At 46.7% G+C, this 18,031-nt stretch overlaps 1 protein-coding gene across 1 annotated transcript in view; it reads left to right on the forward strand.

Annotated features, from left to right (window-relative positions):
- Positions 1 to 16,739, forward strand: part of tll1 (tolloid-like 1) — a 30,458-nt gene extending 13,719 nt beyond the window's left edge. Inside the window, exons 5-22 of the mRNA XM_037472986.2 lie at positions 151 to 324; positions 438 to 555; positions 1,678 to 1,856; positions 2,317 to 2,422; positions 2,677 to 2,801; positions 4,040 to 4,155; positions 4,335 to 4,437; positions 5,172 to 5,288; positions 5,461 to 5,606; positions 5,967 to 6,162; positions 6,282 to 6,407; positions 7,346 to 7,506; positions 7,609 to 7,789; positions 9,710 to 9,835; positions 11,712 to 11,839; positions 13,846 to 14,059; positions 14,330 to 14,580; positions 14,966 to 16,739. Coding sequence (XP_037328883.1) covers positions 151 to 324; positions 438 to 555; positions 1,678 to 1,856; positions 2,317 to 2,422; positions 2,677 to 2,801; positions 4,040 to 4,155; positions 4,335 to 4,437; positions 5,172 to 5,288; positions 5,461 to 5,606; positions 5,967 to 6,162; positions 6,282 to 6,407; positions 7,346 to 7,506; positions 7,609 to 7,789; positions 9,710 to 9,835; positions 11,712 to 11,839; positions 13,846 to 14,059; positions 14,330 to 14,580; positions 14,966 to 15,100 — 2,702 coding nt within the window. The 3' untranslated portion in view covers positions 15,101 to 16,739. The remainder of the gene's footprint in view (positions 1 to 150; positions 325 to 437; positions 556 to 1,677; positions 1,857 to 2,316; positions 2,423 to 2,676; positions 2,802 to 4,039; positions 4,156 to 4,334; positions 4,438 to 5,171; positions 5,289 to 5,460; positions 5,607 to 5,966; positions 6,163 to 6,281; positions 6,408 to 7,345; positions 7,507 to 7,608; positions 7,790 to 9,709; positions 9,836 to 11,711; positions 11,840 to 13,845; positions 14,060 to 14,329; positions 14,581 to 14,965) is intronic.
- Positions 16,740 to 18,031: the final 1,292 nt, after the last annotated feature.

The following is an 18,031-nucleotide window of genomic DNA, read 5'->3' on the forward strand; positions in this document are numbered from 1 at the left end:
TGTGGGACAATACCATAACAAATTATAATTGAATACATAGCAAAAAATGTATTAATGAGTTCATTTATATTAATAAACCATGAGGTTTAAACACACAAAGCAAGGACCTGTGCCAAAGGGAGACTTAACTCCTATTTCATGCCGGGTTAGACTATCTCCCCAAGAACTCCAGCGAGGGAGCTGCCAATCCCAAGAGCCAAACTGGGAAAGGTGGGAAGACCGGCAACGTGGCGAAGAGCCGCGTTCGTCGAGCGGCCACATCCCGAGCGGAGAGGATATGGCCCGGGGGCGTCATCCCCTACGTCATCGGAGGAAACTTCACCGGTAAAGCAACTCCGCTGGAACGCTGCCCGGTGTCGGGTCGCCAGTAAAAAAAAAAAAATGACACACACACACAAAAAAAGTAAAAGTAGAATGTGAAAACGCGTGTGTTCCAGGTAGTCAGCGGGCCATGTTCAAGCAGGCCATGCGTCACTGGGAGAAACAGACGTGCGTAACTTTCATTGAGAAGACGGACGAGGAGAGCTACATCGTGTTCACCTACAGACCCTGCGGGTGGGTAGGCTGGACCTGCGTGTGTGTGTGTGTGTGTGTGTGTGAGTGTGTGTGCCTAGAGTGCAGCGGTGACCTTGTCACGCAGCGAGAGACGATGCGGTCACTCAACAATGGCTCCGCTTTCCTTCCTGTCCTGCTGCTGTTTCCCCAGTCCCACCAATCACGCTGCTCACTCCACGTTTTTGTATGTTTGTGCAGTCTTTTTTGTTCGTACGCTGCAGAAGTGCATTGTTCTGTCGAGTGGCAGCGCGGTGGGGGTCATAGTGTGTTTGTACAGAGGGACTTGTGAATTGGAAGGTTTTAGACGGGCTGAAATCGGAACATTTTAGGTTTGTTTCCCCAAGCTGAAGAAACAATGTGAAACAAATCAACCATGACCTTTAAAGTATTAATATGGTACATCTATTAATTGATTAGTTGACCAAAAGTGATTGAACTGACAGCCATTGGAACAGTTGAATAAGTGATTTATCAAGCAAAAAGCTCTCCAGCATATTGGAAATAGGGAAAATGAAAGATCTGCATGTTAACAGATGATGCCAGTTGCCTCCTGCTTTGTGATTGGTTGGCTGCATCAGAGATTAGACACTTTAATCTGATGTATAAATACCCTGCAGCTTGGATACGTAACAGAAACAGGCAAAGACAGCGAGTAATGCATAAACAAAAGCCTTTTATTTGGTAAGAGAACCACAGTGTATTTGGTGCACTTGTTTTGGGTGAAGTGCTGATACTGGAGCTGCAGGTGCTGTAAGGAAAGACGATATCTACTTATTCCTACCCTGCGATCAGATCTTTAGACAACTTTAAATCAGATCTGTTTGCCTGGCACAGATGTCTGTGTGTATGCTTTTTGTTTGTGTGTGTGTGTGTGTGTGTTGTGTGAGCAGCGATTTGTGAATTACAGCTTATTCACATCGGGTTATGAAAGTGAAGCGTTATCGCAGCACTGTATGTAAATAAATTGCTTTCCCTCTGGTGGACGTAGTGCAGGGCAGGAAATCCTGAAAAGACTGTGTGTGCGCTTTTTGTGTGCGTGCATGTGTGTGTGCGCCGATGTTTTGTTTTGCGACGTTCAAAATTCTTGTAAATATCACTTGCCATCATCTCCCTGGCCAATAGGTGTTGTTCCTATGTCGGTCGCCGCGGCAACGGGCCCCAGGCCATCTCCATAGGCAAGAACTGCGACAAGTTTGGCATCGTGGTGCACGAACTGGGCCACGTCATCGGCTTCTGGCACGAGCACACGCGGCCCGACCGGGACGATCACGTGACCATCATCCGCGACAACATCCAACCAGGTGAGACTAAAGGATCCGCGATGCACCTGGGTCAGGGTCTCTCGGGGGAATGGTGAGGACGTTGAGGGACAACGTGTGTGCATGTGTGTGTGTTTAAGTTTCCAACCCTGCGTGGGCGTGAATGAGATTTTTAATGACTGTGAAGTGACCTCAACCCCCCCCCCCCCGACACCTTCTCCTCCCACACGCTCCTCTGCGCCACGACACAATCTGACAGGTGTTAAATCACATTACGCAGCAGTGAATCAGACCCGACACGAGTTCATGTTTCACACACCACAAGCTCTGCAGCCGCGCGGCCAAACCCACTCGGGCGCCATCGCTTAAATGACGCGTTGTGAGGTTCGGAGCCTGTGAGGTGCCTTCTCGTATCGTCGCACTGGCATGTTGCTGATCAAACTAAAACCCTCTGCCGCCGCTGTCCTTTTGCCATTTGTGTGTTTGTACGTGCGCTTCCCAGGCCAGGAGTATAACTTCCTCAAGATGGAGCCAGGGGAGGTCAACTCTCTCGGGGAGCCATATGATTTTGACAGCATCATGCACTACGCCAGGAACACCTTCTCACGGTAACCAGCCGCACCATTGGTTTTTTTTCTCAAGTTCAAAGTAATTTTCTTGAGGTTTTGAATGCAGAAAATAGGCCACTCTTCTTTTTCCTGGTCACGAGGTGTATTACAACCCACAAAAACACGTTTAGCATGAACCATATTTCTCATCCTCCCTGAACAACATGATGAAGAGTTGCTGTCTAAACATGGTTTACTGTGTTTACATCTTTCATTGGATGACGTGGGCTAACTCTCCATTCTCCTTCCTGAAGGGGGATGTTCCTCGACACCATCCTGCCATCCAGAGACGAAAACGGGGTCCGGCCAGCTATTGGCCAGCGAACCAGGCTCAGTAAAGGAGACATTGCACAGGCAAGGAAGCTGTATAGATGTCCAGGTACTGATATATCTACTATGAGACCACAGTACGTGTCTGTGTGTGTGTGTCTGTGTGTGTGTCTGTGTAGATGGGGTGTTAGTCTTTCTAACCAGGAAACAAAACATGACCTCTGTTTATCCGCTCGCATCTCTGGTGTAAAGATGGACCCGCCCCTCCATTCTCCGAGGCACAGTTGAGTCATTTGTTCATCAACGTGACGCTTCCACCTCTCTCTGATTTCGTGGGTCCCAAAACACACCCTTTCGCCTCAGTTCTTTGCGCACAACTGTGCTGTTTGGGATCGTCCTCCTTGGTCCCTGTTGTCGCCCTGCTCGAGCTGTGCGGTAATTTCGCAATTGCGGTTGACGATTGCGTTCTGCCGCCCCTTTTTGGCCCACACACACACACACACACACACACTCAGATCCCCAAGACAGGTTCATGCTTCGGGTCACGCACCACGTCTGAGACAAACAGATTAAATGATATTTGTTCGGTTTATTGAATTTACCAATGTCTCGTAGTGTTTTTCTAATTTGGTCCAAGGAAAATCCAATGCATCATCGTGACTGACAACATGCAAGATGACGGTTATTTCTATCGTCAATGTTAACAACTCCACACAAAATTACAGGACATTGTCGTTCTACTAAATTCATTATGAAACTGGGGCGAGAACAAGGCTGCGTTTGCGTGTCCCAGCTGGAAATAAGAACAACTTCAACCGTGTAAGGTCATAAGTGATACCATATTCACTGACGGATGAACAGAGCCCCAGGGCATTGTGGGGGAAAACAGCATGCATGATGGGATAGGAGGGGCACATTTGGCTAACCTCCTTTTGAGAGAATGAAGAATGAAGAGAGCAATATAGTCTTGACAATTTTCCCCCGAACCCCCTCGTTCGGCTGCAATAGTTCTCATTTGTTGTCTTCATTGTGGTGGATTAAAAAGGTCTCACAGTAAATCACTGCGGTTAATTCTGCTACACGATCATGGGGCGTAACCGCTGTGGTCGGAGCCCGCGTGGAAACGAGTGCAAACATGCCACACGGAAAAAACAAATACAAGTTTCATTTGGAGGGTAATTCCATTTTTTCCATCGCTCATTTAGAGAGTAAAAAAAGTCTGTTGTGTTTATTTTATCAGCAGTAAGTACAAATCTAAAAGTATTGGTACACAGCTGAAAGAAGTACACATAAAAGGAGGCCTCAAAATGTAACGTGTGTGTGTGCGTGTCTGTGTGTGTGTTGCAGCGTGCGGAGAGACTCTCCAAGAGTCAACGGGCAACTTCTCGTCTCCTGGTTACCCGAACGGATACCCTTCGTACACACACTGTGTCTGGAGAATATCTGTTACACCTGGAGAAAAGGTGCACACACACACACACACACACACACACACACGCACACACACAAACACAGTAGCAGGAATCCTGCTGACAGAATGACTGTCCTTCACCACAAAGGAGCAGTCTTCATCTCTTCTGGCCTCTGGAGGTGCAAACATCTGTACCAGATGTGCTATAAATACTTACTTTTGTTCCTTCAGATTGTTCTTAACTTCACCACCATGGATTTGTATAAAAGCAGTCTGTGTTGGTACGACTACATCGAGGTCCGGGATGGATACTGGAGGAAAGCCCCCCTGCTCGGTAAGATCAAGGGACGGTTAGTTAATAAAGTGGCTTTTCTCATTCGCCTGCCCTTTCATTAGCTTTTCAATTCTGCTGAAGTCACAAACCGAAATCCCCTCACATGATGGATGTTGTGACTGTAGCAGTAAATCCAAAATGTTTTATGTGTTGCCATCATTTTTATTCATTTTTTATTTTGTACAAAAGCTTTTCCACGCTTTGACATAAACTCTTTTTTTCCAGTTTTATTTCTAAACATTATTATATGCATATACACAGAAAAAGGCATGTAAAAATCCTCAGTATAGATATCAGTAGAATCCATCATGTCAGTAGAGTCATACCAAGGCTGCTTTGCATTTGCATCTTCATACATTTTTTTAGGGGATCCTTACAGAGTATGTAGAAATGTCCATTATAATTATTCCATACCAACCCCCCCCCATTGGAGCCGATAGTGGATTTAGCCACTTTCTAGTAATTTATGATTAACTTGCCACCAAAAAGGCCTTCAGCAGATTTGTATCCTTCCTCTGTTCAAAAAGAACTAAACATGGGCCGGACCAAGTTTAGGAATATTTGAGTCTTGATGACAGTTTGAGGCTTCCGAAATATATGAGAGTGATTTACCTCCGTTGAGTAAAACTGTCTCCAGCACGGAGTTTATTTATTTCATCATCAACGGTCATTGGACAGCACAAGCTTTGTTTCTCACGTGCGTTGCTTTGGTTTGCGCGTCTGTTTTTTAACAGGCAGGTTTTGTGGAGACAAAGTTCCTGAAGTCTTGATCTCCACGGACAGCAGGATGTGGATTGAGTTTCGCAGCAGCAGCAACTGGGTGGGAAAGGGCTTCGCCGCCATTTATGAAGGTAACTCGTTCCGCCTTTGAATTAAAAGTGCTCAGGTGACCAAATACCCAGATTGCTGAGCGACGATGTGGTTTTAAATGTCTGACTTCAGTGAGAGGTTCCCTTGTTCATTTCCGACAACACACCTTCGGGTGCTGTTGGTCTGTGCCCTTAATCGGTCTCTGCTGCGCAGCGATCTGTGGAGGGGAAATAACCAAGGACTCGGGACAGATCCAGTCCCCCAACTACCCCGATGACTACAGGCCGTCCAAAGAGTGCGTGTGGAGGATCACCGTGTCCGAGGGATACAACGTCGGGCTCAGCTTCCAGGCCTTCGAGGTGAGTCACCCCCCCCCCCCCCCCCCTCCGTGTGTGTGTGTGTGCGCTCGCTCTGGAATGTCCGGGTCAGATTTCACGCTCGTATAGCTGCTCGTAAGGTAATAATGTCAGCGGTGTGCGTTTGTGTGTCAGCGTGACGGGACACAGAGCAGTTGAGGATTAAGCGAAGCGCTGTAAAAATGTCCCGGTGCCGAGGGACTCAATCCGCTCCCAAAACCTCACTTCACTCTCCGAGAGGTCAAGGAGCAAAGGTCAACCTCATTTCAAACCGCTCCACACATTAAGGAAAGTTTAGTATTCTTTCCTTATATAGATATAAACGTTGATATTCACAGCAGTGTATGAACTCTCTTTTCGCAGATTGAGAGGCACGACAGCTGCGCTTACGACTACCTGGAGGTGCGAGACGGCCCCCTGGAGACCAGCCCTCTGATTGGTCGATTCTGCGGCTACGACAAACCGGAAGACGTGCGCTCCACCTCGCACACACTGTGGATGAAGTTCGTCTCAGACGGCACCGTCAACAAGGCCGGCTTCGCCGCTAACTTCTTCAAAGGTGTGTGTGTGTGTGTGTGTGTGTGTGTGTGTGCGTGCGGCAATTGTGTTTCGTGACGTGGCGTTTCTCGCGTGTGGGAAAATGAATGCGCGTTGACGCGTGTGTGTGTGTCTTTTCAGAGGAGGACGAGTGTGCCAAGCCAGACAATGGAGGATGTGAACAGAGGTGTGTAAACACTCTCGGCAGCTTCAAGTGCGCCTGCGACCCGGGCTACGAGCTAGCTCCTGACAAGAAGAGCTGTGAAGGTAACTGTGTGCGCGTGTGTGTGTGTGTGTTTGTGTGTGTGTGTGTGAGAGAGAGAGATGCCAAATGAATGTTTGTGTGTGCATTCCTTTGTGTGCCGCCGTGTGTTTCTTTAGGATACGAGGCTTGCTCCTCAATATGAAAACATCCGAAGCGCCTCCATCAACAGGAAAAAACATGTATCTGAACACAAAGCCACATTCCTCGCTGCTTTAATCACACAAAATAGATTAACTACTATTGACCCACATATTTAAAACGATTGAACAAACCACTTTTCAGCAGATAAGGAAAGCTTCACTATAGCCAAACTGTTTCTTTAGAGAGCCCTCGTCACTTTGGCAGCGAATGAATGTGTGGGAAATGATGTAGAAAAAAGATGATCTGTGATATGTATAAAACATCTGTAGTTTGTATTCACAGTGACGTTTAGGCTTATTTCACCAAATGTAAGAGCAGGCAAAGCCAGAGCGGAGTTATGCTGTGAGCAAAATGCAGCTGGGAACCGTACAGGTGAAGCAGCATTAAGTCACCAGACATACTTTGAGTAAACATTCAGTCCAATTCATTTTATTCTGTATAGCCCAAATACAAATTCGCCTCAGAGGGCTTTACAGTCTGTACACATGCAACAGCCTCTGTCCCGAAACATTCCATATACACCTTTAATTAGAGCCGGATCCGGCCTCACGAGTCGAAGCAAAGGCTGCATTCTAACTGCATCATATAAGACAAACAAAACCCTTCTGGGACTAAATTGAAAGCGGTGCACAAGGCGCTCAAACTCAGAACCTCTGGCACGGCCAGGACATTTCTACTAAGTCCCCTCTTTTACCACCCACCGTCCTTGTGGCTTGTGAAGCATGCGGCGCATGCACAACTCCCTATCGGGCTCGCGTGCGCTGGCGTCTAAAATCGCGGCCTGTGCGTGTGTCTGCAGCGGCGTGCGGCGGCCTCCTCTCCAAGTTGAACGGGACCATCAGCACCCCCGGCTGGCCCAAAGAGTACCCGCCCAACAAGAACTGCGTGTGGCAGGTGGTCGCTCCCACCCAGTACCGCATCTCCATGCAGTTTGAGGCCTTCGAGCTGGAGGGAAACGAGGTGAGCGCGCGTTGTCTGATGGCGACAACGGGGCGGGGGGGGGGGGGGGGGGGGGGGGGGGCAGAGCTGCGTGTTACAGGAGCCTTGTTTGTGTGTGTGCAGGTGTGTAAATACGACTTCGTGGAGGTGCGCAGCGGCCTTTCGTCCGACTCTAAGCTGCACGGTAAATACTGCGGCACCGAGGTCCCCGAGGTCATCACCTCCCAGTATAACAACATGAGGATTGAGTTTAAATCCGACAACACCGTCTCCAAAAAGGGCTTTAAGGCTCACTTCTTCTCAGGTAAGGCACATGTGTTACACCTGTGTGCGTGCGTGTGTGTGTGTGTGTGTGGGGTGGGCCGTGTTTGTTGATCAAACTGCAGCTGGATGCCTCAAATTTTCACTTGTCTGATGTGTTCCAGAAATGTCTGGAAACTGTCCACTACTTTATTTATATTTGAAATTGAATTTAGTTTTAATTATTTTGGAGCAGGGAGAAGGTTTTCATTTTCTATTGTGCATTGCATCATAGGAAACCTTCATCATCAGTGAATTAATAAATATGTACGTCTTCATTTTGTTTCTTTCCAAGTGTGAGGACACCACATACTGGACAGAGTTTGGACATAATGTGGAATTTGGAACACCGCTATGATTCCTCAGTAAAAACCCAAACAAAATAACACCCTACTCGCTGTTATTGGGATACCTTTGTTGGATTTAAAAATCTCTTTTCTTATTCACATTCATGACAACTTTGAATGGAAAATGGCACAAACGATCCCCAAAAAGCAACTTTAGTCCGACATTTCAGCCGCCTCTGGACGAGCTCATCAAAACCGAGGTTAAAGCGCACAGTATAAAGGTTGCTTCACATGGAAACCACTTACTGAGATACACAGTATACTGTGTGTGTGTGTGTGTGTGTGAGTGTCTCCCCTGTTGTCAGAAGCTCTTTGTTTGCATAGATCCGGCGGCTTTGGGGAGGTCCCTCCGGGCCTCCCACACACCGCTAAGTCCACGTGCGTGTGCACGCGCGTGGATGTGCATGTGGGAAATGGTGCGCTTAAGCCCGAAGAATACTACAAAATGCGCGCTCTGTGCGGCGTGGACCCGCAAAGCTCCTTAGCCCCGCGGGCAGAGGGGGGCCACAGTAGCGGCGTAATACCACATCAGACGCGACCGCGAGACGAGGATTTAGCGCTTTCATTAAAAGCAGATCTAGTTTGGCTCGCCGAGCTCTTGGAGTTGAGGTGAGACCTCGGCGTCTGTGTCTAATCTCACATCTCTTTTTTTGGGAGGAATCTGCCTCTCTCTCTCTCTCTCTCTCTCCCACGCCCGCGCGCTCGCTCTTCCTTCCTGCGCAGAGCCCCGCACCTGCGTGGACAGCAGGCCGCACGCACAGGATGCTTCTAGGTGCTTCGTCATCACCCGGTCTCACACACACTGAGGGGAAGGCCTCCGTGGCTGGAAGAAAGCACACACTAGAGGACGAGGGAGAGGGAAAGACACCTCACCGGTGTCCTTTGTTTTGGTCTTTGACCTCTGAACAACCAAACCAAACCTCGGTCAGGTTTACTCACGACTTTTTGGGCCAATGCGTTTGGCAAAAGTAACGCCGTGTTACCGCGAGGGAGTGTAAACTTCCCAAAGTCTAATTGTGTGCAGGACAGAGGTGCTGAGTCGCTGGTATACGGTTGTAGTACCTTTCACTCAATGGGTTACATTCAACAGTGGTTGGGTCCTTTTGGTTTTTAACATAATCCCCCTGTTATAAACAGCTAATGAAATGGAAACAACGCTCAACAAAAAACTCATTCTTTTCACTTGTGCTTCTGCGCTTTGCAGTCAAATTTTCCATTTTCCATTTCCTCTTGGCTTTGCTCTTTACAGGTGAATTTTGAACAGCATATTGCAGTTTTGCATTATATTCAGTTTGCCTACTGTGATTGCTGGATTGTAATGTTCATGCTTTCTTTATCACTTTATCTTAAAAGTGGACCTTTTTAAACCCTTGTTTTAGGTTCCGTCTAATTTTCTCTTTTATATAACTTTGAGTTTCTCTGCTGCTTTTTCCTCTCTAAAACCCCCCCCCCCCCTCCCCCTTCCTCAAGCTCTCATCTCGTCGTTCCACTCCTCGACCCCACGCTTCCCGTCCACGCTGTTCCCACAAGAATGACAGTGTCGCGCATGTGTGTGTGTGTGTGTGTGTCTCTCACAGACAAGGATGAATGCAGCAAGGACAACGGCGGCTGCCAGCACGAGTGCATCAACACAGTGGGCTCTTACGTGTGTCAGTGTCGCCACGGCTTTGTGCTGCATGAGAACAAACACGACTGTAAGGAAGGTGGGTTCCACGTCCGTTCACATCGGCACACACACACGCACACGCGCGCACACACACACACACACACACACACACACACACACACACGCACGCGCGCGTCTTCACGACTTCGATCGCACGCACTTTGCACAGGTGACGAGTTCGGGGGCGTGAGACTTGACCGACGGAACAACAAAAGTAATGATGCAAGGCAGGTCGACAGAGAAATGACCAGTATGATTCCATCCTCGTTGCCATGTTTATTTGTGTGCTAAAGACTTGACTGGTGTGCGATGACAGGTCGCCAAAGCTGCTCGTGTGTGAGAGACACAAAGAGACAGAAAGGGGAAGAAGGTTTAACGATATCTATTGGAGGCAATCACGAAGTTGAAGTTGAACTTTTGAACGTGCGCGCGCACGCACACACACACACACACTCCCCTCACTGAAGGCTCCCTGTGCTGCTAAAAAAAAACACATCTGGGAGCTTGAAAGCTTCGCATGTAGCGCCGTCTTCCTGTGCGTGTACGTGAGTGTGTTTACGTGTGCATTAGAGCAGCTTCAACCGAGTCGTATAAATCCATGTTCCCATCACACAGCTTGTGTGTGTGTGTGTGTGTGTGTGTGTGTGTGTGGTTACGCACACATACATGTTTTTTAACATGTGGAGGTGGACATTTGGACAGCATGACATGTGTTGTCAACATTTACATTTTAAACAATCGCATTTTACTGATAGTAGTCTGACACTATGAGACAACAGCAGAAGAAGAAGTGCGTGAGTGGGACTTTGGAAGACTCTCCTTTCACTTCATACATCGGTCTTGTGAATTAATTTGTCTCATTCTGTAAATGGGTTCAGTTTTTATCTGACTAAACATACAAAGTGGTTATTTTAACTCAGACTAGACACACAGAGGAATGCCATGTGTGGCTAGGGGGGTCTACCTTTGTAGCTTTGCTGCTCTTTTTAATGGATGGAAAGCGGTCAGTCATTCCACGCCGCAATATTCGCTTCCAGCTAACAGGGTTCATATAAAGTATAGTCATTTTTTGGCAAATGATTTTAAGATGAACTAACATAGTAATAAAAGACTGTCGGCCATCTCTGGCATATTTACAGTAATATTTATTAATGTGGCCTCCCCCCCTGATAATAAATACAGAAATAAAAATGCCTACTAAGTAATACTGAAGAAGAAGCAGCTGAGCTGTAGATCCCACAGTTATGTTTTTCTTCCTTTGTGACTCACATCATTTTGATGCTCAAATTGTTCAGTGATCCCTCGTACGATGAATTAAAGCATCTGTATTCATGCCGTGTCTCCATCTCCACATCTATTCCTTTTTCTTTGTCCCTTATTTCAGAACTGGTTAATATATTAACAATCTCATGAAAGTATTGTATGTGTGAGGAACACAATTTAATGCTCAGTAATTAGATGTTCAGGATCCAATCCCTTACATCCCATCAACAACTTTGCTTTGGTTAAAGAAAGTCTAAGTCTAACAATACTTTATAAGAAGAATAAAAAAGATATATAGTTTTCTCTGCATTGGAAAATGATCCAATAAATACAAATTCAAGGTTCAAATGGCAGCATAATAACCTTAGTTTTCCCTTGGTAGGTGACGTGGGACTTAGATGTAGAGATACTCCGTACAGACAAAGTGCAGAATGCTTACTGTAGCAGTGTGTTTGTTGAAAGCATGCGTGCATGCGTCCATGTGAAATCCACACTCAACTTGTCATCAGGATGTGTTCCTTTGAAATCCTTTCTCTCTCTTTTGCTTCTCTTGTTTCTCTCCTTCCTGTTCCCTTTCCATTTCCTCTGACCTTTTCCTGTGCAGCTATGATTTTAACTTCCTCTTTGTGTGTGTGTGTGTGTGTGTTCAGCTGAGTGTGAGCACAAGATCCACAGCCCCAGTGGGACCCTGAGCAGCCCTAACTGGCCAGACAAGTATCCCAGCCGCAAGGAGTGCACCTGGGACATCACAGCCACGCCGGGACACCGAGTCAAGATAGTAAGTGTGTTGAACTAAGGACCGTGAAGCCTCTTTGAGCCCTTTACTTAAGCAGTATTGTCCGCCTTTCCTCCCTCAGAGCGTTGCATTATTCTGTCTGTGGGGGTCCTATCTAATGTTAACCCCCCCCGCCAGCCCCCCCCCCCCCCCCCCCAGGGCGGCCTCCCCTTGTCCCTCTCTATGGTCTCTCGTCCCGCGTTCCACTTATGAAACCCAAATGTGAACAGTGGAGAAAGTGCACGTTTGTATATTCGGGCAAACTGCAAGCGTGTGCTCATGCATTAGAAAGAGGCCTTGGGCAGTGACCATCTGTGTCCTTGTGGCTTTCTCTGTGTGTGTGTGTGTGTGTGTGTGTGTGTGTGTGTGTGTTTATGCATGCCTGCACGTAAACGCGCATGCATTTGTGCATTTAGGCATCGACGTGTCACCGCAAATAGCCATCTTCACATTTTTCCGAGTCACCGCGGCTACATATTTAGGAATAAAACCAACATTTTTACTACACGCTGCACGCTACACGTGCACGTTGTATTGAAGATGGTTCGATGCTGAAGGTTGAAAGGGTGACGTGCAAGTGGTCATTTTATCCAGAGAGAGAGAGAGAGAGAGAGAGAGAGAGGATGTTAGCTTTTGATGCAAAGGAAGTCTCAGGGGGATTCACAGAAGATGCTTAACATAGTTTGAGGTGATCAAGTAGTCATCACATACAATCCCATATTCATGCTTCACGTTGTGTTGGTCCTAAACACAAAAATATATTATTTTTTTCTCACATGACAAAAAGGAACAAATGCAAATGGGTACAATTTATACGCTGGGAAACCCCAATTTTATTCCTACATATTTTATCTTGTCATTTCCAGCCCACTAAAATGCTTGTTTGTCGTCATACTAAAAATGCAAATTGGTCCTCACAAAGAAACAAATGGAGGAGCACACATGCCCACATTCGCACAGATAATCCTCCTAAAATCCACTCGGGTTCCTCATGCAAATAGTGTTGCCCACAAAAAACCACACAAACGATCTCTGTTTTCATCAAAATGACATATATTTCATGAAATATGAGCACCGACGTGACGGTCATTCTGTCATTGCCTCTTCAGTCTCGGTCACAATGAAGTACACACAAACACACACACACACACAAAATTCAGAATTCACAACAGATCCACAAACCAGTGTCTAGAAACATCTGGAAGCCATCAGCAGCCCAGAATGAAACATTCTCAGCAACGCCGTCCTCACGTCGGCCCACCTTTAGGCCACCCGCCTTTCTCTCCTCCCCCCTGGGCCGGCTGGGGTTAAGAGCCAATGCGCCGTGGCGGTTGCGGTGGCGGCGCGGTGGCGTGATGGAGCGTGCGTGTGCGTGTGTGTGTGTGTGTGTGTGTGTGTGTGTTTGCCTCCGTGTGGGTGTTGAGGCCTTCAAGGTGCCGCGACTCTGCTCGCGGTGACTTGATGGGATTATCCATCGGGACGCGGCGTACGCAACGTGTAGGCAAAGAGGCTCTGGAGACGTGTCAAAGGATTTGAAATGCAAATGTGCATTTACATTGGCTCCGAAACAGCTTTAAAGGAATCTTAACACTGGCAGAAGAGCCGTTGGAAATATTTAAAGGGCTCTCAGAATCTTTATCTTAGGCTTCTCGACTTTACAGCGAACCAACACGCTGTTGGTGACAGAAATTTGGGTTATTTTGCCTAAAGTAGCTTTATGTACTAATAACAATTGGATAATAACTGAATTGGACAATAAACACATAATGGAAGGATGCTGAGAAAGAAAATCCCTGCAACTGACTGCTTATTAAAGTATTGCATAAAAAGGACAGATATCTCTAAATAAATGGCAATGCTGCTCCGTACCTGCTGAATGTGTAACTGTGCAATGTGTAACCAATACATCAACTTGAAAGCAGTTGTCGTCCCCCCCCCCCCTCCGAAAACCGCTTTCTCCCATCACGCCCGGCGACCTCTCACCCGGCGCCTGCCTCCGCCCTTTCCAGGCCTTCAACGAGTTCGAGATCGAGCAGCATCAGGAGTGCGCCTACGACCACCTGGAGGCCTTCGACGGCGACAGCGACACGGCGACCATCTTGGGTCGCTTGTGCGGCAGCAAGATCCCGGAGCAGCTGGTCTCCACCGGCAACAAGATGTACCTCCGCTTCATTTCTGACGCCTCGGTGCAAAGAAAGGGCTTCCAGGCAACCCATTCCACAGGTGTGTGGAGGCATGTTTGAGTGTTTGAGTGTAAGTGTGCTGGGCCGTTTTCTCTGTCTGCAAAGAGCATCACTTGTAACCAGCGTTGATTTCTCAAGTTCGAAAATCAAATTTTTGCAGGGTAATACCTCCCTCTAGCGGTCAACAGCAGCACTCGCAAGATAAAAAAATCATTCGTTGAACCCCGACAAGAGGCTATTATTGGCTGGATTGGATCGATTCCGATCAATACCTTTTTCGCTCCTTTCTCTCCATCCCGCGTCTCCGCAGAGTGTGGCGGTCGGCTGAAAGCAGAAGCTCGCCTGAAGAACCTTTACTCTCACGCCCAGTTCGGGGACAACAACTACCCGGGCCACACCGACTGCGAGTGGCTGCTGACGGCCGAGCAGGGCTACGGCATCGAGCTGAGCTTCATCACGTTTGAGGTAGAGGAGGAGGCGGACTGCGGCTACGACTACATCGAGCTGTACAACGGGTACGACGCCAACGCACACCGACTCGGCCGCTTCTGCGGTTCAGGGGTAAGATTTGATGCCGCCGCTCCGAAAGGCTCCATATTATTTATTTTTATCTTTGATGTGAAAAACTCAGCCAGTTTTAGTGGATTTTTGGGATTTATGTAATCAGAGGAATACATTTGAACGTCAGCCTCAGCTTCTACTACGACTAATCTATACCGGGTCCATCTTTTCAAGTTTAGATATATCCTTTACCAGAATTTTGTTTTGCATGAGTCACCGAAGGACAGACATTTTACTTCTTGTGCAGTTGAAATTGATATTAGAAATATAATATAATTCTATTCAAAAGTTATAGACCTCTAAATGACTGACGGTGTTTTATTTGCTTCATGGTGGCCCACCCCCCCCCCCCCCGCCCCCCCCTTCGTCGTCTTCCATTCCTCAGCCGAGGGAGGGGATCTACTCACCCGGAAGTGCCATGCTGATCCGTTTCCATAGCGACGACACAATCAGCAAGAAGGGCTTCCACGTCCGCTACACGAGCACCAAGTTCCAGGAGACCCTTCACACCAGGAAATGACCCTCAGACGAACGAAGCCTGTGACCTCTTGACCCCTTGTGCAGCCCCCACGCCACCGTCACCCCTGACCTTCACCGCGGCACCACATGAGAAAAAAAGTACAGCCCGCCCCCCCCCCCCCCCCCCCCCCACTCTTCTCTGTGACGTCTGTGGACGCTCGCCAGCAGGCGGGAGGAAGGCGACGCTTAAAAGACACTTTAACGTGGACACGGGTCTCCCTCTGCGGCTCCACGCCGGTCGTCGAACGCTTCGACCCAACGTGACGACTGAGCGAGACATTTCTGCGGAGGAGCTTTCGCTGTGGATTCCAGCTGTCGCAAAGCAAAAGGAGCACAAACGAAACACAAGAGACTCATGTAAAACAATTCCAAGCTACGGATGGGTGAGGAGCAAAATGCTTCCAAACCGGGGAGTTTGGAGACATTTTCACGACTTCCTTCAGACGGCGGCTTACTGTGATGAGACGGCTTCTCAGACCCACAGTGACTGAGAGGAAACTTTAAATAGACATTTTTAATGCCTTTGATGCCTGGGAACTGGCCTCTTCAGCCCAGCTCAGAACGGCTGCAGATGATTTCATGTCTTATTGTAAAACTCATTGTGTTTACTGTGTGTGTGTGTGTGTGTGTGTGTGTGTGTGTGTGTACAGAGAAAAAGAACAGACAAAAGTCTGCCATTTGCCCCTTTTTGCTTAAAGCTAATGCAGACGACCATTGCGCTGTGGGAAAAAAAAAGCGAATGAGGAATTTCCAAATGATCTGTGATGTTAATGTTAAGCCTTGCATTCTGTGTATATGTGTGTGTGCGCGCGCGCGTGTGTGTGTGTGTACATGCTGTTTTTAAGTTTGCACCGTCTTGTAACAAACTTTTACGGATGTTTCCGGTTTCCACCTCACCCCAAAATAAAAAGTGAATATCGGAAAGGGAATATTTCCATCGCTGTCTCTCGGAACGACCACCAGGAGAGATTCCCATGGTGCTAAAAATATAAATACACTGAAGGATGAGGTTGTGGAGACACAGTCAGGGTGCAAACAGCACACTGCATCGACAACATTAGTCCTGTGGAACTACATTATTGCCTTAGAACCAAAACGTATGCTGTAGATGGTCGCTCCTATGCCCCTGTGTCCGTGTATTTCATTGGTTTTCGAGAGCTTGACAACAAACAAAAAAAACAATGGAAATGTCGTCCGTGTGTGAGATGGGAGTGTCAATGATGCATGCGTGTCATTATTTGAGATTCATGCTCCCACATCCACAAAAAAAACTCACTGGCGTGCGTTTTCCCAACAATCTCAGCACACACTTTTTCCCCCTTTCTGTGTATTTGGAGCGTGCCGAGCAAAGTGATGTAAAGATGAAGGAACATCAAGGTGCATAAAGGATGCATTGTGTGTTTTGTTAAAAGAAAACGTGTAAGTGTGTGTCATAGGTGATTATAGAGAAAGTAATGCGTGTGTATGTCTGTAAACTGTACGTTTTTAAGTTGAATCATTCATCGCTGTACGTGCCAAGCTCCAGGTGACCCTGATCCACAGTAGTTTTTGTTTTATCATTCCACCTGTGTCTGTAGTTCAGGGACGCTGACATGACGTCCCCCTGCATCAGTCATTAAAATACACACAGGTAAAAACAGCTGTGTTGTTGGTGAATGAATTTATGTCCTGATATATATTATGCTATACTTATAAAATACATTTAAATGTGTTTAATCGCTCAGATTAGGTCTGTTGTAATCTATTAGTCCACTATTAGTCCATTGGTTCAGTAAATGAAGTCTTGTTAAATCGTTATCATTCTACCTCACGAGCCATGCTACGTGTTTGCTATGGAGTTCACAGCCTCAGTAAAATAGTCTTTTTCAATTGAACTATAATCCGTCTTAATGTTTATAACATGTTCTATTTATTTATGTATCAAAAGTGTTATACTAAACTGTTATAATATAGTATATCAATTTATGAATTGAGGACAATTAAAAATCGAAAAGCTTTCTAATCAATGTGGTGGTACCATCAGACTCCACATACAAGTGCTCCAGTTAAAGCTGGGAGCAGAAGAATGTGTGGTTGGAATGTTTAATTCATTTTAATTCATGAAAATAATTTAATGCACGCCCAAAAAATACTCGGCTATTGGTGTTATTTAACATTTTTATACAATTTAAGGCCAGTCACCGATAAAATAGAAAATAAACATTTCAAATATGCTCGTTCATAGCTACATGCGTTCAGAAGAACCAGAACTAACTCTCGCGAGATTTGTAACGTTCGTCGTATATTGATATAACTTACATTTGTAATATGTTTGACGTCACTCTCCACGAACGTCTTCTATAGCACATATGATAAAGTATGTGTTTTAAAAGGGAAATTTGCGATTAAACACCGAACGTGTCAGGTGTCCACCAGCCGCGGCATAGTTTCACAAACCAAACCGAGTGGTTCTGAAGAAGAAGAAAAAAGAGAGAGAGAGAGAGAGAAAAGGCTAAATGATCATTTATCGGAGAAGACGCCTCCTGCGAGTTTTTTCTGGATGGGATGGTGAGTACCTGCTCGATGTGAGAAGATGAACCAGCTTCGTGAAGTCACCATAACTCACTGAACCACAGGTACGTGCTCTCAGATGTGCACTTTTGTTAAATTGAATGGTAAATGTGAGCAGAAAAAAAAAGTTGTGTACTTGTACTTTGTGTGACTTGTCCTACCCATTTACTCTACTGTGCAGCTCTGGCAATGACAACCCGCACCCACTGAAGTAGAAAACTACTAGAGTAGTTTTGATAATTAAGTAATGAATTGTTAATCATGTGTTATGGGTAGAGTTGTAACACGTGTAATACAGCCGCTCCACCGCCAGAGGGCGCTCGGTCGGAGCAGTTCGTGGTCTCCACCTTTTCCTGCACGGTGTCGGTTGTAATCGCTGATA

This window comes from Pungitius pungitius, chromosome 9, assembly GCF_949316345.1.
Source record: "Pungitius pungitius chromosome 9, fPunPun2.1, whole genome shotgun sequence".
Classification (NCBI taxonomy): domain Eukaryota; kingdom Metazoa; phylum Chordata; class Actinopteri; order Perciformes; family Gasterosteidae; genus Pungitius; species Pungitius pungitius.